The following is a 24,697-nucleotide window of genomic DNA, read 5'->3' as shown; positions in this document are numbered from 1 at the left end:
CTGATGAAGGAGTAACTTGTATTTTTAATGTTTCTCTAGAACCTGGCGTGGGTGAAGTCATACAACATATGCTTTGAACTGGAGGACTGCAACGAGATCTTCATCCAGCTTTTCAAAACACTCTTCTCTGTCATCAAGTAAGGCCCCTGTTATCTGCTGCGGTTTCCTTTTATGTCAAATCTTATAACTGAACATTGGTTTTTTTTTTTTTCTTCTAAAAATCCTTAATATTACTGTTTATCAGATGTTTTTCATATTCCAGCACAGTCATACTTGTATGTATGTATGTATGTATGTATGTATGTACTTGAATCTGTAACATGTCTAGATAAGCAACATTTTGACTCCCTTTTTAGCATATTTCATTTACCTAGTGTCACGGTAAACCAACCCTGGGAACCTGATTGCTCTCGCTACGTCTAGGATTATACCAGATACCGGTACCGATATCAATACTGTGACTTCGATACAAATTCCTAAACAATACTTTTTTTTCGATACCAATTTTATAAAACAAAAAGAAAGTACAACATTACACATTGTGGCACAAATCTTTTTATTTTTCAGCTCCTACTACATGAGCCCTGTTTGTGCATAACGTAGAATTTTTGCCTCTGCGACGTGCAACGTTAGACAGCCAGTCACAAACATTATTAGATCTTGATAGAAGCATGCTGCATGCTTATTGGCTCACTTGCGCTGATGAGATTTACTCCTTAGGTATTGAAAATGGGTATTGAATGACGAGGCATTTTTCAATACTCCATACTTTAGAGGCAATTCGGTCGGTGCCTAAAAAGTATTGAATTCGGTGCCCAGCCCTACTCGTACATTTGAAAACAAGGAACTGAATTATTAACCGCCGACTGAAGCCAGCGTGCTTCTCTTCGGTGTACCAAGGCGTTGCCACTCGCTTGACAGTTCATTTGATATACATTAAGGACACAGACATAACATAACGTAAACTTGATAGGGAGAAACGTCAATTAGCTCAGGAAACGCTGATCCTCTCGTGCAGCCTGTTTCCACCGTCACATGTCCTCAGGCTGACCCCCGACCCTCGTGTCACTAGAAACATGCAGACTGATAGATATAATCCCAGTTACTGCTAGGACCCATTTTGACACCAGGTGTTGAGGGGTTACAGTGAGTAATCACTCTTTGTTTTTATCTATTGTTTCAGTTTTTCTTTCATTTCCATCTCTTCCTCCACAGTAACAGCCATAACCAGAAGGTGCAGATGCACATGATAGACCTGATGAGCTCCATCATCATGGAGGGTGACGGAGTCACACAGGAGCTGCTGGATACCATCCTCATTAACCTCATTCCTGCACACAAGGTAGGACACACAAACACATTCATGTACATTATCTAGTTATAATGTCATTATTTGTATTGATTTTGTACAGTTTAAAAATATATTTAGATATAATTATGCAACTGTGTTGTATTTTCTTATTTTTTATTTTATTTTTCAAAAATAAAATCTGCATATTTATTTTGAATATTAAATAATGGGTGAACAGACAAAACTCTGGATTAAAATCAGATTATAAAATAATCATTTGCAGCACAAACATGCTGGATTAACTAAACATTCTGATCTGTGCTCACCACAAGAGGACCCATATTACAAAATGATGATAAATATTTAGAACAGCTTCTTTTTTTCCGATGAAAATCTGTTTTAAAAATTGACAACGGTGATCCTTAAAATCAGATAATGCTTTATTAGTCTCACAGTGGGGACATTTGCTGTGTTACAGCAGCAAAGGGGATAGTGCAATAACAAGAAACATCAGTAAAAAAAAAAGCAAGATATAGCAAGTAGACAGACTTAATGGTTACATTTTACAGAATTGCACATAGGAAATATATATTTTGCACAGTTTAGTATACAAGCCTTGCATATTTCTCAACCACTGTCAGCTGACATATTGGACAAGCTTGAAGTTCTTTGTATTAGTGAATATTTGATGTTCACTGTCAGTTAAACTGACTAATCAGTGTTTTACTTTCCTTGGAACAGAATCTGAACAAGCAAGCGTACGATCTTGCCAAGACTCTGCTGAAGAGGACCGTCCAGACCATCGAGACATGCATTGCTAACGTGAGTAGAGCCTCACTTATTCATTTTCAGTTTGCGACTTTTGTTTTTCTTACTCTCGTCCTCAGACTCTGTCTATGTAAGCTGTTGTATGTATCTACAGTACATCTTGTTCAATGAAGTATTTGTCTCTCACAGTGTTTTTTTTCCTTCCTCAGTTCTTCAATCAGGTTTTAGTGATGGGCAAGTCATCAGTCAGTGACCTATCAGAGCACGTATTTGACCTCATCCAGGAACTGTTTGCTATCGACCCTATGCTGCTTACCTCTGTCATGCCACAGCTGGAATTCAAACTTAAGGTGAACGCAACACACACACACACACACACAGTCAAAATGTTAACTGTACATCTCACCTCAGATCACAGAGGACTAGTTCTCTTGATGCTTTGCTCAAAACATTAACATTGATCAAACTATAGACGGTGTCAACTTTATAGGAGTGATGTAACTTTGTAGTGTTATTGTTGAATCATTTGTAGGGCAGTATTAAGGGGTAATGGACAAATGGCCAGATTTTAAAGCTTGTTTACCTTGGGTCGGCTTTACCTCTCAGTTTAAGATAATGCACATTGTCAGGTGTGTTATATTGGTGATTGACAACCAAGGACCCTTGTGCTTTTGAACAGAAAATGCAGGAACATACAAAAAACATGTTTATTTTTAAGAGCGGCCTTTGAGGCAGATTTTGAGGTAAATATTGGTATTGGTATAATATTGGATAATTGTGCAGGTAAAGCTCAAGATGGTTGACAGTTTGTCTTACTTATTTGCATTAGGAGAGAGCTAGTCTATATCCACGACGTTCCACTTCCAGGATTGCTCCGTTGCCGCCGGATTTCACTCTTTTCGGCCGGGTGTCCGGTGCCGTCCGCTTTCTTTGTGTTGGAATTCTAAACTCCGGTGGATTCACGAGGAGGACAATGGTTAACTGCTCCTCAGATCTCTGCATTGTATATCGAGACTGCTAGCTAGACTATCTGTCAAATCTGAGTTTTCCCTGCACGACTAAAACAATTTTCAAACGCACACGTTCCACCAAAACAAGTTAATTCCCGAGGCTTTTTTGCAGCGGCACCGTGGCTCTGCCCAGTGCTTAGCTGTAGCTTAGTGACAATTGTGATTTGGTTTAAAGAAATGCCAATAAACCAGACCACGTTTTTTTTCCCCATCCCAGAATGCTGTGTGGACCAGCCAGACCCTCCTCCGCAGCGCTGTGGAGGAAGGTCTGGCAAAGCGAGAGCAGGAAAGGAGTAAAATTCTAATTATTTTGGGAGGAAAATGCAGCTTGTATTTTACATGCTTTTCTTGTGTTTGCAGAGCAATGATGGCGAGGAGCGTCTAGCTGTTGTACGGTTGCTAGCTAAGTTGTTTGGAGCCAAAGACTCAGAGCTGGCCTCACAGAACAGACCGCTATGGCAGTGCTTCTTAGGACGGTGAGTTACGTGAACACTATGCAGACACACTCGCACAAAGTGATGTTTAAGCTGATCCAGTTCAACCAGGAGAGACTAATTAAAAGAAAAGGGATGTACTTGTTATAGAGTACTAAAGATATATAAAATGGTTTTATTTTTATATAACGGATTTTTTTTCTCCAGGTTCAATGACATCCACGTTCCAGTCAGGCTAGAGTGTGTAAAGTTTGCCAGCCACTGCCTCATGAACCACCCAGACCTGGCCAGAGACCTGACGGGTGTGTTTGTTTTCTGACTCACTGTCTTCTTCACTCTCCTCTCTTCTAATTGAGTCATTTCTTTTAAATTATGCTGAACAAGAAGTGGTTACATTTCTTTCTCCTTATTATCCAATCAGAGTATTTGAAGGTGCGCTCCCATGACCCAGAGGAAGCCATCCGTCATGATGTCATTGTCACCATTATCAACGCCGGGAAGAAAGACCTTAACTTGGTCAACGACCAGCTGTTGGGCTTCGTACGGGAAAGGACCTTAGACAAGAGGGTGAGACAAATATGCACTCTCATGTGGGTAGTCATAGTAGCAGTTGGATGTATTTATTTTACTTTCAAATCCAAGCTCTTTCTGTCATCAGGGCTTAAAGTACTCCGGTGTGGTGCTGGAGTTCTGGCGTATGACTATTTTAGAAAAAGATTATTAATTAATTAAAAAGTCTGTATGGGATTTGTTTTTGATGCACAAACCAATCATCCACTGCGCCTTCAATGACCGACCGTGTTTGTGATTTAAAAAAAAAAAAAAAAAAAAGACTGTGCGTACAATGGCCCAGCCACTGGTTGATCAGTGTAAAAAGCTCCAGACAAAACTGCCTTGACAAAGCTGTCTGTTGCATACTGCAATGAAAAGTAGCAAGGTGCTTTGAGGATTTGTTTTGAAATCCATATCTGTGGATTTTGTTCTCGTTTGCAGTCTTAATTTGTTGCTGAACCTGACTTATAACATTGGTTATTTAATGTGAGTCGGTGTTAATATGCAGTGACGCAAGGAAACCATAAATGTGGTGGCAGATATTTCACAACAATCGAACAATGGACTTTATTATCAAAGTCACATAACAGTTTGGACGTGGACATCGGATTTTGTTTTTCACAGCGTTTCAGGGTGCTACACAGCGCTACGCAGGGCTTCCGTCTTCTGTCTGAACCCAATACTGCAACCAGAAACACACCTGCAGGCGCACCGATGTGACCAATCAAAATGTTTAGTCCCACGTTATAGATTTTTGGTTGCACTTTGGAGCCCTGATTCAGAGTCTTACATTTTTTATTTGCTTATGACACACAAACCGTAAGGAATTACCCTCAACACCAGGTTGCTCTTTTCATACTTGTACAATAAACGTAAATTAAATTTCCTCATCTTAATTTAAATCTTACCTCCCTGTTCGGTTGTTCTTCCCTCCTCTCCCTCCCCCTATAGTGGCGTGTGCGTAAGGAAGCCATGATGGGCCTTGCTCAGCTTTTTAAGAAATACTGTCTGCACCATGAGGCCGGGAAAGAGTCTGCCCTGAAGATCAGCTGGATCAAAGACAAACTGCTGCACATCTACTATCAGAACAGCATTGATGACAAGTGAGCATATGCGCAGATATATAAATAGTTTAATGTTGAAAAGGACAACACAGCTGTGTTGGACGTTTCAACCATGGTCAACATTACTTCAGTGTAGGTTGTCATGAGAAACACGTAAACGTTAAGATAAACTGCCAATATAGCCAACTAAATTGTCTTCTAAAAGCTTAAAGGTACTTTGTGTCTGTTGTAGAATACATTTCTTTGAAACCTGCTTTTGTGAGACTTGGGATTAACAGACGATAGAACATATGCTGAATGGACCAGCTAAGACCAGTGCTATTAGTACAGATTTTTGTTAATACAGAAAGTATTACTGCACAGTGAATTTATTTTGGTTTCCATTGTCTCTGTTTTCACACAATTCACGGAAACTCTCCCCTCCTTTTTTCAGGTTATTGGTAGAGAAGATCTTCGCTCAGTACATGGTCCCTCACAGTCTTGACACAGAGGAGAAGATGAAGTGTCTGTACTACCTGTATGCCTGCCTGGACACAAACGCTGTCAAGTCAGTAAACCTGCAATATTGCCTCCTCTAAGAAAAAACACACATTGTACACATAAATACTGACCTGTATCATTTTAATGTATGTTAAAACATAAACATTGCTTTAGAAAATACAGAACTGCACAATGGCCAGCAAACCCAACGTTGTATCTGCAAACATGAAAACAACAACACTAACAGTTCAACATGTTTGTACATATCACATGGACAGTATATTGATCATCCCCTGTGTTTTTGCCAACTCTCACCTGTTTCTCCTCTCTTTTGGTGTATTCTTTGCTCTCAGGGCCCTGAATGAGATGTGGAAGTGTCAGAACATGCTCAGAAGCCTCGTCAAAGAGCTGCTTGACCTCCACAAGCTGCCAGTGGTGTGTTGACACACAAAAACTAACCTCCTCTTCCTCCGTGTATTTCGATGCAAAACATGTATAACATATTTCTCTCTCTTTCTCCTGGTAGTCGGAGGCTAATAGCACAGCCATGTTTGGGAAGCTGATGAGTATTGCCAGTAAGTTGGAAACCACACAAACGTGTACAGTACACTTTCAATCCCCACGCTCTGTCATTTCTTCATAATGGTAAAGGTCCATTCCACTTAACATGACTGACATCCTGATTAAACTCTCCTGTATGTTCACAGAGAATCTGCCAGATGCTGGAAAGGCCCAGGACTTCATGAAGAAGTTCAACCAGGTTCTGGGTGAGGACGAGAAGCTCAGAGTTCAGCTGGAGATGCTCATCAGCCCAACCTGCTCCTGCAAACAGGCTGAGATCTGTGTGGTGAGAAGAACACTCATCCATTTAGCATACACACTCACTCACAGACAGGCTGCAAGTCTCATTCTCTCTCCTTATCTTGAACAAAGACTCGGTGCTGTGAGTTTGTTTTTGAGCCTATATTTACAAGGTAGCAGTCACAAATCACTCAAAATCCCTGAAGAAGTGACGTTTTAGAGAAAGGACGTCGTGGCAGTTAATAAAAATGGTTCATTTTTTTCTATATTTTCAAGGTGCAGTCACTTAAAAATGACAACTTTATATTGTAGTAGCAGGAAATGTCATGCTATAAAAGAGAAGAAAGCTTCTACAAGTACTCGCATTGCCAGTTCTCCCTCCACAGCGCTGTGGAGAAAGGTCTGGCTACACCACAGATACATTCTGGGATAGTAGAAGGAAAAAAAGCTTGTTCTAGGTTTGTTGTTGTTTCCTGTAGCGAAGGAATATTGAGAACAGCAACACACACAGAGTGAAAGGTGAGGGGCGAAGCCTCATACGCCGGATGTCAGGCTTTATCCTGGAAATGTATTTCCATTGATCCAGAATTATTAAATGTAAATGGAATGTATTATATATAACCGAGCAAACCATTCAACCTCTGTTTTTGTTTGAATCCTCATAATGTTAATCCGCTACCACAGTAATATTAAGGACCTCAAAATCACCAGTCACACTCTTGTGTCTTAGTTGAGCACACATTCAGGGTTGAAGATCGAAGGTACTTTTAGGACGGTTGTTCTAGATTTAGTAATACAGACCTTGGCGTGAATGCGGTGGAGATATATAAGCAAAAATCCATGAATGTCGGTACTAAAGGTGTACTGTTTGTACTGTGTGCAGAGAGAGATCACTCGGAAGTTGACGTTCCCCAAACAGCCCACCAACCCGTTCTTGGAGATGGTTAAGTTCCTGCTGGAGCGCATCGCCCCCGTCCACATCGACTCTGAGGCCATCAGGTCAGAAAAACTCCTGACATGTTCAACACACCAAGTGTTGGGGTTGGGTTTTACTTTCAAATTTCACAACAGACCAAAATATTTGAACATAGTCAAGTCTAAATTCTAATAGCAATAAAATGGATTAGAGTACATTTCGATTAAAATTGAAAGAGATGAAACTGGATTGTAAATCCTGTTCCATCAGATTTAAGTGTCTCTTTGTATAGTACACACAAAGAGGCAGTCGTACGACGGACCTGCACTCCCTATCTCAGTAATAAGGAGCTTCATGTACTCTGTGTCATTGTGTAATACCATTAACAGGCTTTTCTAATTCACTGAGACACCTAGTGGTGGTGAGTTGTACCTGCAAGCCTTAGACAGGGAACAGGTTTAACCCTTTCTTCTTTATGGAAAAACACCATGAGAGAGGAAACCTACATACTGAATGACTTCTAGTGCTTACGTTAGGCAGTGTAACAATTTTTGTCATGTTTAATACTTGCTATTATGTTGTTGTAAGTTATCCGAAAGTGCTCCAGGTTGTCGTGTAATGCACTTTTAGATTATTTTAACAAAGGTGAGGTAATAACTTATAATTTGTTTTCTTTTAGTGCTCTGGTGAAGCTGCTGAACAAGTCCATTGAGGGCACGGCTGATGACGACGAGGAGGGCGTTACCCCTGATACAGCCATCCGCTCTGGCCTGGAGCTACTCAAGGTACATAGCATGGACCAATCATACTGTGATAAATGGAAGCTAATGCCCAAAATGTAACCAGTGTGATTTTTAGTAAACGGGGGCGTAAACACGCAAAGTATGGTAAAAGTCTTTTTAAGGCTGGATTGTGCATTTTTGAAACAAATTAATGTTAGAAAAAAAACAATGATTTCTACTCTCTAGGTCCTGTCGTTCACCCACCCCACAGCGTTCCACTCAGCAGAAACCTACGAGTCTCTGCTGCAGTGTCTGAAGATGGAGGATGAAAAAGTGGCAGAGGCAGCCATCCAGATATTCAGAAACACAGGGCAGAAGATCGAGACAGAGCTACAACAGATAAGATCGTAAGAGAGAAATGACATTATACTTAAAAGTGCAAATGATGAATTCAAACAATAGACATTTGTATTTGGACAGTAGTCTGTCGCTTTATGAATCTACAGGCGAAGGGTCCACACTTTCGTCACTTGCCATACTGGTCCACATCTGGGTTGAATGAAAGAAATAACCTGCATTGTGTAACTCCTCCTAATGTCCATCAGGACTCTGATTCCCGTCCTGCATCAGAAAGCCAAGCGGGGAACACCTCACCAGGCCAAGCAGGCCGTCCACTGTATCCACGCCATCTTTAATAACAAGGAAGTGCAGCTGGCACAGATTTTTGAGGTAGGGGACCGTTTTCTTACTTACTGATTTGTAGGGATGCACCTTTATATTACAAATTGACAGCAATGTTTTTATTTATTTTAACTTGCACTGTATGTCATTTTTTTGTCTTCTGTATGTCATCTTTTATTGTACTGACATTTCTTTGTTGGGATGCACTCACACAGTTTTTTCCCTTCACCCCCAGCCTCTGTCACGTAGTCTGAATGCAGATGTCCCAGAGCAGCTCATTACTCCTCTGGTGTCCCTGGGCCACATCTCCATGCTGGCCCCAGATCAGTTTGCTTCACCAATGAAGTCCATTGTGGCTAACTTCATTGTCAAGGACTTGCTCATGAATGACAGGGTGCGTGGAGATCAAACAGTGTACTGAAACAGTTGCACACATAATTGCACCCTTTTAACAAACATTTTTTATATTTTTGGGCACCTGTTTTATGAATTACAACTTCCAACACATAAACCCAGTCAAGAAAAGAGTGAGAATGTGAATGTGATGCGCCTTTTATGTCTCTAGTCGGTGGGAAACAAGAATGGGAAGCTGTGGACCACTGATGAGGAAGTTTCACCTGAGGTCCTAGCTAAGGTAAGAGGCAATCATATCTGTGGCATTTATTTCACTTCTAGTCCAATATGATTTTGCATTTTTACTGCAGGCATGCACATGTACGATCTTGAGTTGATGACAAGGATTCCGATCTTGTTTGATGTTTTTGTTGTTTTGATGTTTTTGTAAACAGAAAGATATTCTTTAAAGATTTAGGGACCTCACTTTGTCTTAATTATTCATGCTCTTCCGGTTCCCCCAGGTGCAGGCCATCAAGCTGCTAGTGCGTTGGTTACTAGGAATGAAGAACAACCAATCCAAGTCAGCAAACTCCACCCTGCGCCTGCTGTCAGCCATGCTGGTCAGCGAGGGAGACCTCACAGAGCAGAAGAAGATCAGGTAACTCGGGGCTTGAAGGTCACAACACTTGGGGGAACACATTTACCAGTTGTAATTGATTTAAAAAAAATGTCATCTTTGTTATCCTTCTTCCCCTTTTGTTATTTGTTCCTCGTCACAGTAAGTCAGACATGTCTCGTCTGAGGCTTGCCGCAGGCGGAGCCATAATGAAGTTGGCCCAGGAGCCCTGTTACCATGACATCATCACACCTGAACAGTTTCAGCTCTGCGGCCTCGTTATCAACGTCAGTCTCACCTTTTATATCCCTTTTTTTGTAGAACCTTTTTTAACAGAAGACATTTTGACATGTCTCAGTAAGAGAAGCACAGGTATAAATGATGAATTTAATGATGGCCGAGTTCCATTTAGCTGCTTCGTCCTGGTATCGTGCATGCTATCTGACTGTCAGAATGGAGCCATTTTTAATGTCATTAGTAACACCTGTACTTTTCCTGCGATGACAAGTCAAAAATGTCTGCTGTGTGAAAGGCCTATTATAATATGCAAATTGTACTATATGTGTACACAATGAGAACTAATTGACATGTCAGTTGATTCAGTTACAATGTACCATATGAATAAAAGAAAACATTCTCATTAGTACTGATAATCTTCTTTACTCTCTTGTGTGAATTGAATTTAATTGAAGTCTATTCTTCCCTACATACAGGACGAGTGCTACCAGGTTCGTCAAATCTTTGCTCAGAAGTTGCACCTGGCTCTCGTCAAACTGGTGCTGCCCCTGGAGTACCTCGCCGTCTTCGCCCTGTGTGCCAAGGACCCAGTGAAGGAGCGCCGCGCCCATGCCCGGCAGTGCCTCCTCAAAAACATTTCTGTCCGCAGAGAGTTCATCAAACAAAACCCTCTCGCTCAGGGTCAGTGGATGGACCTATGGATGTTTTCATGTTGAAAGTTACTGAAACGTTTAATGTGTGCTTTATTGAGCAGCAGTTTAGACTATCAAAGACCACATGAGCCAAGTTTCCATCCAATATCACCACCAATTTTAACAGATTTTCAGAAAATCTGCAAAAGTAAATGCAAATTAATGCCTGTTTCCATCCAATACTGTTTTGCAAATATTAGGAGTTGGGTGGCGGATATAGAACAGTTTGTGGCGCTAATTTTCCAATCGGGTGCCATTAAACAATTGCAGAAAAAGAAGGTGCAACAAGATGATGTCATTGTTGTTGTTTTTTTTTTGTTTTTTTTTAAAGGCAATGGAACCCTAAAAGAACGTCAACAATATGGTATACATGACAGTAATATGGCATTAAAGTTTGTTTCATGTATTGATTTGAGGAAAGATTATGGCCTCCTCATCGCCCCACACTGATCTGATTTTTTTGTCTGTTTAGTGGAGCGGAAGTTTAAGTCACATTTCCTAGCCGTCAATTATTAAGTCTGTTTCATTGCACTTTGTCTCATTTGTTTTTGTCAATACACCAACTTTTCCACCTCAGTGTAAAACCTTTTTGCAATTTTTTTTTATAGTTTCTAGATATTTCCACTGAGTTTCTTTTTTTTTTTTTTTTATTCGTAAATTGAAAGTGCATAAAAACAGACGGATGGAAACCCTTATAGACATTAAAATGAGTTACTCTCACCCTTCCCACAGATAAACTTGTCTCCCTCCTTCCCGAGTATGTCGTTCCCTATATGATCCACCTGCTGGCCCACGACCCAGACTTCACAAAACCACATGAATATGAACAGCTCAAAGACATCAAAGAGTGAGTGTTGGCATACTATATTTTGTATGTTTTATGTCATAACCCTGAATAATCCCTGAATTTGATGATAAAGCTGAGAATGTTTCTTTTTTTTATGCTTATTTTTCTATGTTTATGAGAACATTTTATACTCTTGACTTATAATGCTAATAAGATAGAAGTGGTGATGAGTGAAGCTGTGCCATACAGCATGTTTATTGTGCTTGTGTGTGTAGGTGCCTGTGGTTCATGCTGGAAGTGCTGATGACCAAGAATGAGAACAATAGTCATGCCTTTCTAAGGAAGATGGTAGAGAACATCAAACAGACCAAGGATGCACAGTGCCTTGATGATGCAAAGGCCAATGAGGTACACACACACACACACACACACAGGCGCTTACTCAATGTGGCAAACAAACGACAACAAAAAAGCATCAGAAATGAATGCAAGAATGTGCAAGATTTCAAAAATAGCTAACATAGCATAGCTATACTTGAAACAAAACCGTTTTCTTTCGTTCTTAAACATGGAGCTTTAAGAGTAATAGTCGTTAGTAAAACAAGCTGGTGTCCATAATGATTTAAAATGATTAAAATTATCAGGAGGCATTCTTTGTAAAGAAAGCAAGGACGCAAAAGCAATGAGCTAAGAGCTCTTTGTGACAAGTCACCTAATTATTAAACAATCATAACAGTGTCTCTTGTTGTCTTGGTTACAGAAGATGTATATTGTCTGTGATGTGGCTCTCTTCGTTATCGCCAACAAGAGCACTGCATGTCACCTGGACTCTCCGAAAGACCCTGTTCTACCGTCCAAGTTCTTCATCATACAGGACAAGGCAATATACACACACACACACACACACACACTTCTTAAGAATGACTTATATCCACTCAGTGGTAAATAAATATGGGCACACTCTTTTAATACTAAAGCCAAAATCATGACCTTTGTGGATTAGCAGTTTATGCTAATCAAAGTTTTCTGCTGTGATTTCTTTCAACAGGACTTCAAAAATGATAAAGAGTATCTGTCGACAGAGATGAGACAAATGCTGCTCACTGGAAAGGTAAATCCAAAACACTCCAATTTACTGAGCAATCCACATTGTAGGTAATAATGCGTAACACTAATGAGTGTAGTTTAATTTGAAGGAAGGGCAGAGGGGCAGAACACATAATGACGTAAACACTTGTTTGCTTTTTATTGTTTAGCTAAGTAGGCGAAAAACCATTGTCATTTTATTGTTAGTTTAGAAACATCTGTTTATACATATTTGTATTCTCAGTATATGAGTATGATGCTTGGGTCAGAGTCAAAGGGGAGCAGAGAAAATTGAGTGATCTATTGAACTCTGAGTAATCACTGATTATTTGTACACGCCACGCAACTGTCGGGGATCTAAACTATCAAATGCTTACCAGCCTAATACCATTAACTGCACCCTACAACTCCACCCTTTCTCTAAGCAGCCTAAACCAGCTCCAGTGTTGGGAGCTGTGAACAAGCCTCTGACGGTACCAGGGAGGAGGATTTTCACCAAGACCACCACAGTGTCAGACACCAGTAACCCCAGCACCAACTCCTCCCCGCTGAGCTCCTCAACTATCAATAAGAACAGGTATATATAGACTCACTACGCACACTCGCGCACACACACATCAAGAATAATGCTTTCTTCAACTTTTTAAACGTGTCTTGTAGTAACAGCAATGCTGCCACTGAGTCGTCAGAGAGCCAAACGCAGGAAAACAACGAGAACCCAGTCATCAAGAATGAAGAGGGGAAGAAGGTAAGCTGAGGCAACCAGATGTCAGCTGGAACTACACTTACTGCAACATTAAGAGAGTTATCTTGACTGAGCTTTTCTCACCGTCTTTCTCAGGAGGAGCCAAGTCAGATTGCGACCCCTGACGCCGAGACAGAAGCGTCGCCCGTCAAACGACGTGGCCGTCCATCAAAAACGGCTGCTGCTGCCGCCCCCGCAGCGGCTGAAAAGGAAGGAGCAGCAGCAGCAACGGGAGGTGGAGCTGGCAGAGGAAGGAAGAGAGCAGCTGACCCCAACTCATCGGCAGCGTCAATCAACATCAAGATGTCAAAACAGCAGCAGCAGAATGACGAAGGGACAAAGAGACAGATTGACTTACAGAGGTGAGAGTCAGGAAGGGTGCAGCAGAAAGTAACCTAAGATGGTATTTACCTTAGTAGCTTAGATTATCGTTTGGCAGATAAATGATGAAAAGACTCGACAGAGGTGCGTTTAACTTTGTAGTCCCAGTTTGTGTCCGTTTCACTGAAAACCTAACCCTGAGATTGCACAAAAATCCCATCGTCTTTCAGATGTCAACCGTTTTCTCTTCAGGTGGTCGTATGTGAGCACAGAGAAGGAAAAAGAGAGGAAGTGGGAGCCTGAAGAGGAGACAGGGAGAGCTGTAGGGACAGTCGCCCTCCTCCTGGGCAGCGAGGGCGAAACTGAGATAGAGCTGGAGTCCAGCCCGGAGGGGGTTATCTGTGGCAGGAATGACAGGGAGGGATACCCCCTCAAGCAAGGGCAGAGCAGCTGTGCAGCCTGGTCCGACACATCTAGCCAGGGAGATACCAAGTCTACAAGGAGAGGAGTTCCTTCTGGCAGGCAGGGAGAGCCCAACAGTGGGCTGGCAGTGAGTTGGTTTAGCCCAGGATGTCTCTAAACAGGTCTTGCTTTTCTACCATGTCAGTCTTTCCCCAAATACAACAAATTTGTCTGTTAAAGGGAAAATGTGCCACCTTTTTAATGTTTATGTCCAATCAGTACTGATGGTATTTGTAGTCCATTGATGAAATAAATTCCCCAGTGTGTGCTATATTGACTGAGAATGCAAGTTATTCTGCTTAGGATGCATTGCACGCGATTGACAAGTTTGCTAAGCTCTCTTAGCTTTTTTCTTCATTCAAATGGGACAGAAACAAAATAAAATGTACCTGATCCAATAATCACCAACTCTGGTTTGGTCGAAATAAATCTTTATTTCACAGATCAAGATGTGAAAATACGCCAGCTTTACTTTGCCCGAGCTGCGGCTCGTTAGCAGCTCTCACTCCTTTGGACGCAGACCATTCAATTAGAAAAATAAAAGGACAAAATAGGGTTAGGGTCTGTGACCGGGGAAAAGATCCAAGAGTCAACTGGGCTGACACTGAGTCCAAACTTTGTCTTTCAGGTAAAGAGGAAACTGGTGAAGGTGAAATCAAGACTGTAGAGATCGGGCCAGACTCTTCCTCATTGCTCCTCGACCCTACGTACACGCTCCTCTGACTCTAAAGCTTTCCTGGACACATTATGGACCTTTCCTAAAACACACACATGTACACACACATGCAGACACAAACCACTGACATCCTAGAAGGTTTTAAATACCTTTATAGTCTTGATTTGAAGTTCATTGTATGTAGGTCTTACTCCAAAAACATGTTTTTTTCTTTGTGTTTGTTGCTCTTTGCTTCTTTTGTGGAGCCATTTTTAAAAAAAAAAACAAAAAAAAACAGGATGGACATTTTACAAACATTTTAATCTGGTTCTGATTGTTGCTTATTAAATTCCCTGGGAAAAATCCTACTGTATGTCTCCTGACCTCTTCCTCCTTATGTCTCTGTTGCACAATATTTTTTTATTTTGAGCTTACCTGTTTTACTTACACAGTTGTATTTTGTAAATACCCATTGCAGTTAAACGTTTTTTAATATCCAAGACCGTTTGCAGAAAAATTGCTGAAAACGGCTGTAATATGGAACATCATAGCATAAGATTTGTGCATTTAACAGATGTACCGACACCAAAATTTTATAAACTTTGGTATGTTTAGGTTTCTAACTTTGGTATGTTGAGATGCTTTAGCTTGATTATAGCATCACAAAGCCCAGTAGAAACTCTCTGTGGCCTTTTAACTGCCACCTGTAATGGTTTTAAAGGCCTTTTTGATTTTTCCAGCGTGTTAATGGACAAATTTAAGCTGTCAAACATTTGTGTTTGGATACTGTGCTCCAAGCTCGCCGAGACTGGTCTGGGGCTTTGAAATCCAGCTGGGTTTGAATTACCTTTGTTTTTTTTACTGCTGAAGTATGAAACAATACTTCCCTTTGGAATTCATAAATGATATATTACTATACAAGTATGTGTTCAGGTTTTTGTTCATCTATTACAATTAAATATTTTTTTGTACTTTTGTCAGTTATTTTGCTGGGTAAATCCTGCTTTTAAGCATTGGGTGAGTGGAAACCTTGTGGGCTGTGTTGACAACTTAATTTCGATGTAGTTAAAGTATGCCTATTCTCATGATCATATTTAAATTTTTTTCCAGAAAATAAATGCTTTTAGATGTTACCATGCAGTGCATTTGTCTTGATCACCGTGTTTATGAAGTGTAGTTTTCAGAAGCCAAAAGACCTGACAAAAGCAAACAAGATTTTCCACTTTTTTTTTAATCAAAGAAACATGACACTGTCACAATAAATAACCATGCTTTTATACTGCTGATGCTCGCTTCCAAGGAAACAAAAGAGGAAAATAAGTCTCAATCCAAATGGAGAAACTGAGATGCAACAGCCCCTTTTTCTATGCTTCGTCATCGTGCAACATTGTACATAGAACACTGGGGAGGAGGGGCCTCCTTTTCATTTTTCTTACAAAATATAGATCCAGCCATCAATGGTGCACTCCAGTGATAACGAGATGGCTCTTTATCAAGAACTGGATTATTTACAAGTGAAGGAGATGGCGTGAGCCTTCTACCTTTGACTATGAACCCTTTTTTTTTTTTTTTGGCTCTGGCTGTTAAACTTCATCTGTGGAGAATGTGCACGATAACTCCGTGTAATACTGTAATATGCTAGCCTAGAAATCTAGACGCACCCTAGCGGCAGCAAATGTAATTTGCAGCCAACATCTTGGATGTGGGTCTGGCTTGTCAGGCTAGTAATATGCCAGTGTTGGTAGCAACTGAGCTGGAGGCCAAGCAAAAGGAAGATATTTATTTATTTTAAAGGCCATGTGTAAGGATTCATCAACACCCCACTTCTCTATATATGAAGCATTTCTTTAGTCTGTGTACCTCAAATCAAAACACTGTGCAGGCCTGCTATCTGCTTCAGAGGAGTTCCAGCCTCTTACTACTCATTAGACATCGTTCATAGACAACCTCTGAGTATTTTATTTGGCTGTTTAGTAAAGCATGTTTGGTAATATAGGAAGTCACCTATACCCCTCTAAGTTTTGATTGCGTACTGCTGGATTGGATCAGGGATTCTGATAAAGCTCCCCCTCTTAATGATCAACATCAGGACTGAGAGGGTGAGCAGATCCCTTAACCAGTGGTTGAAAGTAACGTGCCTATGGTTGAGAATGATTGCTCTGAAATCAGTAAAAGAAAAAGAAAAACCACAGCATTTCGAACTCAAAATCCTTAATGACATTCAGAATCACTCATTTCTTCTTGAGGTGTGTCCCCTGTTGGTGCCAGGTGGATCTGTTCAGAGCAGAAGAGACTATTTTTCCAGCCACATACTCAACAGAAAAGGCTTCGGTTCACTACAGATATCATGCCAAACTGTGCTTAAGTGGCTTGCCGAGCAGCGCCTCCAGGTGTCTGTCTCTCTTTCCACAAACTAGAAAGAGTCTCGCGAAGGGAGATTGAACCGAACAAACACCCCCCGCCCCTCCATCACCACATCATTTGGCCAAATAAAATAAAAGGCAGCATAGAACATGCAAGGATAAGAAAAGGTTGGATTGTGGTGTAGCAGAAAAGGCTGCATGTAAGGGCCTGAGCTGGCTGTCACCTCCTGTCCCATTAGGGCCAGGATTTTGGCTGTGTCATCCCTAAACAACAATCTTAAAAAGAAAACAGGGATTTCAGAGGGATTTCTCATGGATCACAAAAGCATTTAAAAAAAAAAAAACATCTCCATATAATTGTAAACTAGGCATAGTTTATATTTAAAATAATTTGTTTTACAATGCCATGTAAGAAAAGCAAAGTGTAATCCCATTGTATTTTCAAATGTACACACATCTATTTACAGATACCTTTTTTGTCTTCTGTGAAGATGTTTGAGGATGTTTGAGTAATCTTTTCTAATTCTGCAGATGAGAAAAACTCTGCAGGTGACTGAAGCGTCTATGATAAACTGTTCAGGAACAATCCATTACACTGTTCATTGCAGAACACTATCCAGTCGAGTAAATTTAATCCAGCTAGACCTTTATAGTATTAAATGTCCATAAAAGAGAATAATCTGACATAAGGTCTAACTGGTTGTAGCAGGGAGTAAATGGGGATTTACTGAGAGAGCTGTATGCAGATTTCCTTCACATTTCACTCTGGACAATCTACCAGGAAATGGCAGTTATTTGATTCTTTGCAATATTAGGAACAGAAATTTGTGAAAAAAAAAGAAAAAAGTTTCAGAGCCAATATGAATAAAGAGCATAGAAGACAAGATGAATGATTGAAAGCTTTTGGTGGCTTATTACAAGGACACACAGTTTGAGTTAGTGGAAGAAAAGACAGCGTAATGGACAGATGGGGTCAGACAGGCAACGGGGTGTTGTGCATATTGGCGATTGCGGCGCTACTGCTGTTGAGTTTGTAGCAAACAAACTTGTTATAAAAGAAGGCTCAGACTGCTGTGGCGAATGGGTGGGGGGGGAGGGGGGGGGGGTGTTGTCTGTGTAACAGAAGGCAGTGGTGGAATGGATGCCAGGGAGGAACTGATGCTATGATGAAGGGAGTTTGGGATCCTCACACCTGGCTGCGTTTCAGTTGCTGAGGAGCAACTCTGTCGCCGTTTCCACGTCCCAGGATTTTGAAGACAAGGCCGCTATTACTGCATTCTGTATGCGGAGGAGGATTAAAACAGTATTGTAATGCGTGTGTCATTTGCAACATCAAGTTCATAAAAACCAAATGATTTTAAAGTATGAACTATTATGAACATCAAATATGTCAACCCTTTGAGCAGCTTTTTTCAGAAAACTAAAATGAAATACATTATTTCCATGGTAATTCTGTTTGAATAAATTGTGCCTTGTTAAGAGTAAATCCTTTGACATTACTACAGTGAGACTACACAACCCCTGACAAACATGCAATAAGGCAGCAACTTACAATTCTGACTACTTCCATTATTGATTAACAACAATCTATTTCTGTTTAGTCTATAAAAAGTAGAAATACACTAATAAAAAAAAAAATGCTAATCAGAAGTTCCCTGCGTCCAAGGTTACATATTCAAATGTGCCGTTTCGTCTGACCAACCATCCAAAACCTCAAGATATTCAGTGTATTAACACAGACGACTAAAAAAAAACTATTATAAAAAATATTTACATTCAAGGAGCTGGAAACAAGAAAATGGCCTCAAACAATTATCAGAATTGTTGCCTATTCATTTTCGGACTTTCGATTAACTATGAAATAATCCCACCCCAAAACACCATGCTTTGTTCAATATATAAATGTTATGGTACATAAACAACAGGCAGTGGTTCTGACCTTATCAAAGCCCATGGCACAGAGTTTGTCTATTTTGCGTGTGTAGTCGGGACTGGAGATAGGAGCGCCTGCATAGACGTGAGACCACAGCCTTGCCGTCTGTTTGAACATTTCTGGGTTCTGCTTGTACTGAGGATGCAGAGACAAAGATCAGTGAGGTCAAACATAAAAGGATTCAGCAAACAGTGACTGAAGAGAGAGAGATTCAGACACCTTTCTCACCTGGTTTGCTACTACTGCATCCTGTGGATCATCTGGTTCTGCTGCAGCGAGGAGAGCCTGTAGAGACAACAGCACCGTCCGCAGGGTCATAGCAGCTGCCCTGGGGGAGACACATTCAAAGTTGGAGCAGATAAACGGAGGGTGTTTGAGATGGAGGAGACACACTGGAACATTGGGTATGGTAGTTCACAAGGTTCAAGTACATCTCACTCACCACTGGTCTTTTAAAATGTCCAGACATATTGCTCCTGTCACAGAACTGATATTAGGGTGCCAGATCTTAGAAATAAAGCGCACCTAAGAAAGACAGGTGTGAGAGGTTATCTGGATAAAAATGGTTTGAATACAGAGAAAACGGGGGCAAGTGTAGGTTACAATGGGTACATTTACATGCACATTTGTATCCTGGTCTTGAGATCCTTTTTTTTTTTTTAGAAGAAAAATCATATTTAGGTACATTTTGTCATACCGTTTGTCACTTTACCATCTCTGGCAGAACTGCTTTATGGCAATATTGGATTTGTTATACAACTTGCATCAATATGACAAAATACTTAATTCGTCAGGTATTTAATTCACTGAAGAAGCCAAAAACAGACATTCCTCTCTTATTATATCACCATATATATCAATATTGCAATGTACAATTACTGTGATGGATGATTTTATGTCTGTCACCTAGGGCTGTAACGATATGCGATATGAAACCGAATACTCAGATCCACGAACCTGTGTCGCGCTGTGAGAAGGCAGAATCGCGACACACCCCTTCCAACTTCCAGAGTTATCCTTCCCGTCCAGATCACATCGCAAGTTGCGTTTTAAGCTTCTCTCTTTTTCTGCTTGTGGAGAGCTACGTGATACATGAAACTATATTGATGAGGACCGGCGAGTTAAATCGGCCGTCCGAGAGTATACCAGGCAGACACACAGCTGACAACCTGCAGGTGGAGGCGCTGGAGACAGCTCGGACATACACACCGCGGGCCGTTGTGGACTTGTGTCAGTCCTGCAAGCGGTTTCAGGATAGTGGCTGCATGTGTCCGACAATGCACAAAACATCAACACCGGTACAAGCCTACAGCTGTCCGCCGACACGGAGTGTGGAAAGTGTGTCAGAGCCTCCCGGACAGGTGAAATGAGACTCCGTTTCCTGTACTTTCTTTTGGAAGGCTGGCTGCCACAAAAAAAAAAAAAGAAAATCGCACCTTACTAGCTAATTAATTAGCCTGAGTTAAACACTAGCTATCAGTAAACAGAAGGTAGTGGCTGGTGTATGCGCCAATGTTTATGTGTTTGTGTGGTTAGCCCGCCCTCACATTTGGTTAGTGTTAGTGTTAATTTCAGACCCTGCACAGTACTGTGAAACAGTAGCCATTTAATTTACTTTATGAATGTAAGAGAACTTGATTGAAGAAGAATTTTCAACATGAAGAGAATATGTTTACTCCAAAACTATGATGCTAACCAGGATGACAGTGTTCATTAGGACTGGGCAGTTAATCAAATGTTATTTTCAATTACGATTTTGGCTTTCAACGGTTATGAAAACAAGATAATCGCGATAAACAATTATTGTGCCACATTCCGCTTCGTCACAATGATGCTCTTGTTCCGTCTTATGTTATAAATCCAGCGCACTCTTTTCTTTACAGCAGGATGCTTTCGCCTGTTTTCGCTGAGTTACTGACTGGAATATGTTAATTACAGTTTACCAAAACTGTTGAATGTATGTTTTGAGTTTTCAGTGGGTTTTGGCAGTGCACTACAACATACTTGATCCAGTTTATTTTAGTCTAATTTATTTTTGTATATTTAATATATATATATATATATATATATATATATATATATATATATATATATATATAGCAGTTATTTATTTATATATATTTTTAAATAAGTTCAAGAAGATCCACTGATTTTTTTATTTTTTTTTTAAAGTTCAGTAAATGCATGATGTTTCCGAAGTAGCAGAGTAGAGAGTAGTCGTGTTAAATAATCATAATCTCAACATTGACCAAAATAATTCTGCCATAATCGAGCAGACATAATAGTATATGTAAATGCCCGAGAGAGAGAGAGAGAGAGAGAGAGAGAGAGAGAGAGAGAGAGAGAGAGAGAGAGAGAGAGAGAGAGAGAGAGAGAGAGAGAGAGAGAGAGAGAGAGAGAGAGAGGTAAAGGACATGCAGCACGTAACAGATGGGAACAACTAAAGCACATACCTTTGGCGGGTTAAAAGGATAGGTTTCTGGGATTTTTATTTCAAGCTGATATCTGCCACCTTGGAAAGAAAGGAAAACAACAGCATAAGAAATCATAACATTAAAGTCTTGTAACAAATATTATGTCAGTATAAGTGGAATGCAGGTCTGTGACAATACCTTCATATGGTGTATCTGGAGGACCTGCTATCTCCCCCCTCAGCTCTGTGAAGTTCTCATCCACCAAATCTACTTTTATCTGGTTTTTACTTGTCTATGGGTTGGAACAAATGAGAGGGACACAATGAGTTACCCTAGTGCAGGGGTCACCAACCTTTTTGAAACTGAGCTACTTCATGGGTACCGAGTCATACGAAGGGCTACCAGTTTGATACACTCTTCTGAAATAACAAATTTGCTCAGTTTGCCTTTAGTTATATATGATTATTAATGATTAATGATACTCATCTATGTGAAGACACTGATTACATTAATGACTTCTCACAATAATTATCAACAATGACTTAACAAGGTGGGAAACAGATAATGTCAATATTCAATTTTCATTTTTAGAACAGGCCTGAGGGCTACTCATGTGGTCCTTGGGGGCTACCTGGTGCCCGCGGGCACCGTGTTGGTGACCCCTGCCCTAGTGTTTCAAGGAATCACAGCTCTCAGCCTGTGTCTTGACATGTCTCTGTCAAGTATGAAACCACATACATTTACAAACAAATCAGAATCAGCTTTAATGTCCAAGTGTGAACACATACAGGGAATTTGACTCTTGCTTTTTATTGCTGTGAATGTACACATAGAAATTCTGCTAAAAACAAGCACAACAAAGCAGAACAAGGTAAACATTTTACTACTATGTACAGATATGAGTTTATATTATTTATATATATATATATATATATATATATATATATATATAACACAGGTACATACATATGAATACACACGTAAACAAATTGCTCTATGAGGATTAAATGTGTCAAACAAATGCTGGCTGTTAAAGGCACAACAACTGGGATTTTACAAAAATCTAAATCGGTTTGTTCCACAGGAGCAAAATAGATAGCTTGCCACTAGAGCTAAGCTAGCAAAAGTTGTCATAACTACAAACCCACAATAACAAGACTTGGCAGGTAGCAGCATGACAAAATACACACTTTAAAATGACCGTAACCCTTCCCTCTTGAAACCAACAGTTGATTAATGTTTAATAATTGTGATAAGTTGGTGAACGTTGTATCATAACACCACAGGCTAGCTAGCAGGCTAGCAGTGAATGAGATGTCAAAACAACGAGCAAGCTAAAAGCTGCTAACCCCGAATGTCAGTAACTAGCTAGTTCAGGTTAGTAAACACCTAGCTAGCCTTAACGTTACCGTACCTTGTATGAGGCGAGTGCTATTTTAGTTATGTAGCTAATTACCCAAAGGTATGCAGTATTGTTTGTTAGAAACAGAGGGCCTGTCAGTTAAAAAAAGCTGAATCCCCGGTGTTTCCTGAACACACCCACCTGATACAACAGGAGAGGTCGGATCAGACACTGACATCAAGCTAAAGCTAGCTAAAGTTCTGCTGTTTAACGTGAAGGCCTGACCTGCTGCAACACAGGACTGGGACCTGACGTTAGATCATGTTGGTGTCTGTCACAGCGGCTACAGACACTTTACATTTAAATTAAGTTGAAACAGTAACAACAAGGAAATGAATCGAAATAAAGAAAATAGCCAGCAACGTTACCGCACCTCTTCGCTTTTGAGAACTTCTTTGAACTCCCGCTTGATCCTTTGGACCGCGATGTTAGCCATGGCTGTGTCTGCTGAACTGCTGCTGCCTGCCTTGAGGCCACATCCGGGGCCTCTCTCTCTCTCTCTCTCTCTCTCTCTCTCTCTCTCTCTCTCTCTCTCTCTCTCTCTCTCACACACACACACACACACACACACACACACACACACACACACACACACACACACACACACACACAGTGCAGCTAAATGGAGTAGAAACTGGAAGTTTTATTCATGCACTCTGGTAGGCTACATGTGGTTATTTTCTTTTCAAACTTGCCTTCAGGACATTTCTCATCATGTGCTGAACACATCGGATTTCTAGCACTGGTCATTCACCTACAGAATTTTACATCTGACTGTGATGTATCATGGGGATTTTACTTTTTTTACATAGTTTTTTGTTTGTTTTTTGGATTATGGAGCACAACTTAAAAGTTGGCTAAGGGAAGAAAGCTGTCAGATTCAACACCTTTTTTTAACTGCTATCACTCCTTACATATATGCTGACACGTCATCTGTCTCTGGCGCTTTTAATTTCACTCAAATGACATTTCAAATTTCATCTGAACGTACAGCTGTTTTCATCACTTACACTTCAACTGACAGTTCAACTGCTTTCATGGCTTAGATATCAACTTCCATTTAAGTTGCTTTCATATTTTATAAAGTGGGGTGTAAGTACTGAAATAAAAGTTGTCAGGTTCTCCCTTGACAGAGTGACACGTATTTACCCAACGTATTATTGAACCTTTTACTCCACTTCACTTATCTGACAGCTAGTTAGTATTTTTTGCCGATTTTACATACAAAACATCTAGTACGTTTATAAAATATGATACAACCTACCAACAGAATTATCTTTTTGACAAGATACAACATTAAAATGCTACGTACACATTTATGTATCAGTAATAATGATCCAACAATATAATATAAAAAAACACTTTGAAAGGCTGATGATACTTTTGTACTTTAACTCAAGTAACATTTTAAATTTAAAATTTAAATTTAATTTATTACTTTATTTTACTTTTATTACTACTTCTTACTTTTAATTCTTAGTTTTCTATTCCATCAGATAAATATGAAGTAATTACAGCCAGCTGATGGGCAAAATGTGTGACTAAAGTTTAATGTAATAAACTCTTAGTAAAAAAAAATCTTATTATCTTATTATATATTGGTACAGTGGCGGAATAAGTATATTTAACCAAAGTAAAAATAGCAATGCTATGATGAAAAAAGAATCTGTTACAAGTAATAGTCCTGCATTCAAAATCAAAGTTAAAATATAAGTTATGCAGCAGAATGGCCCCTCTTAGTGTTATATTTTAATATATTATATCATCGGAAAATAAATATATTGATGGATTACCAGATTTTTTGTATATGGTGGAAAGTAGCTTTAAACGGAAATATTCAAGTACAATGTTAAGGTATTGTACTTTTTAAGTACAGTATTTGAGTTACATTCCAGCACTGTATATTTGGTTACACAACTGTACAGATGT

At 40.0% G+C, this 24,697-nt stretch overlaps 2 protein-coding genes across 5 annotated transcripts in view; one reads left to right on the top strand and one right to left on the bottom strand.

Moving 5' to 3' along the window:
* pds5a (PDS5 cohesin associated factor A) overlaps window positions 1-15,789 on the top strand; it is a 31,479-nt gene extending 15,690 nt beyond the window's left edge. For 2 of the 4 annotated variants that reach the window (XM_031285735.2, XM_031285736.2), the window contains exons 5-34: window positions 40-137; window positions 1,216-1,342; window positions 2,033-2,113; window positions 2,269-2,409; window positions 3,430-3,545; window positions 3,711-3,805; window positions 3,925-4,070; window positions 5,007-5,158; window positions 5,553-5,666; window positions 5,953-6,034; window positions 6,126-6,174; window positions 6,307-6,446; window positions 7,284-7,399; window positions 7,996-8,101; window positions 8,285-8,445; window positions 8,644-8,767; window positions 8,955-9,113; window positions 9,285-9,353; window positions 9,577-9,713; window positions 9,835-9,958; window positions 10,385-10,589; window positions 11,333-11,447; window positions 11,663-11,795; window positions 12,148-12,267; window positions 12,436-12,498; window positions 12,902-13,050; window positions 13,134-13,221; window positions 13,315-13,580; window positions 13,792-14,089; window positions 14,630-14,668. In XM_031285735.2, coding sequence (XP_031141595.1) covers window positions 40-137; window positions 1,216-1,342; window positions 2,033-2,113; window positions 2,269-2,409; window positions 3,430-3,545; window positions 3,711-3,805; window positions 3,925-4,070; window positions 5,007-5,158; window positions 5,553-5,666; window positions 5,953-6,034; window positions 6,126-6,174; window positions 6,307-6,446; window positions 7,284-7,399; window positions 7,996-8,101; window positions 8,285-8,445; window positions 8,644-8,767; window positions 8,955-9,113; window positions 9,285-9,353; window positions 9,577-9,713; window positions 9,835-9,958; window positions 10,385-10,589; window positions 11,333-11,447; window positions 11,663-11,795; window positions 12,148-12,267; window positions 12,436-12,498; window positions 12,902-13,050; window positions 13,134-13,221; window positions 13,315-13,580; window positions 13,792-14,089; window positions 14,630-14,668 — 3,813 coding nt within the window. Of the gene's footprint in view, window positions 1-39; window positions 138-1,215; window positions 1,343-2,032; window positions 2,114-2,268; window positions 2,410-3,429; window positions 3,546-3,710; window positions 3,806-3,924; window positions 4,071-5,006; window positions 5,159-5,552; window positions 5,667-5,952; window positions 6,035-6,125; window positions 6,175-6,306; window positions 6,447-7,283; window positions 7,400-7,995; window positions 8,102-8,284; window positions 8,446-8,643; window positions 8,768-8,954; window positions 9,114-9,284; window positions 9,354-9,576; window positions 9,714-9,834; window positions 9,959-10,384; window positions 10,590-11,332; window positions 11,448-11,662; window positions 11,796-12,147; window positions 12,268-12,435; window positions 12,499-12,901; window positions 13,051-13,133; window positions 13,222-13,314; window positions 13,581-13,791; window positions 14,090-14,629 lie in introns of all 4 variants that reach the window. The other 2 variants (XM_031285734.2, XM_031285737.2) reach the window with 2 other exon arrangements.
* Window positions 15,790-15,868: 79 nt separating this feature from the next.
* ube2kb (ubiquitin-conjugating enzyme E2Kb (UBC1 homolog, yeast)) lies at window positions 15,869-23,262 on the bottom strand. Its single transcript, XM_031285738.2, is given in 8 exon segments — window positions 15,869-18,297; window positions 18,959-19,087; window positions 19,181-19,280; window positions 19,395-19,477; window positions 21,406-21,464; window positions 21,565-21,658; window positions 23,142-23,231; window positions 23,233-23,262. Coding segments are annotated over 8 exon segments (645 nt in total). The 5' UTR covers window positions 23,248-23,262; the 3' UTR covers window positions 15,869-18,222.
* Between the last annotated feature and the right edge of the window lie 1,435 nt (window positions 23,263-24,697).

The sequence above is a fragment of the Sander lucioperca genome, chromosome 4 (genome assembly GCF_008315115.2).
Source record: "Sander lucioperca isolate FBNREF2018 chromosome 4, SLUC_FBN_1.2, whole genome shotgun sequence".
NCBI lineage: Eukaryota > Metazoa > Chordata > Actinopteri > Perciformes > Percidae > Sander > Sander lucioperca.
Note: the sequence above shows the minus strand (reverse complement) of the source record. Positions and strands in the feature narration are given on the sequence as shown.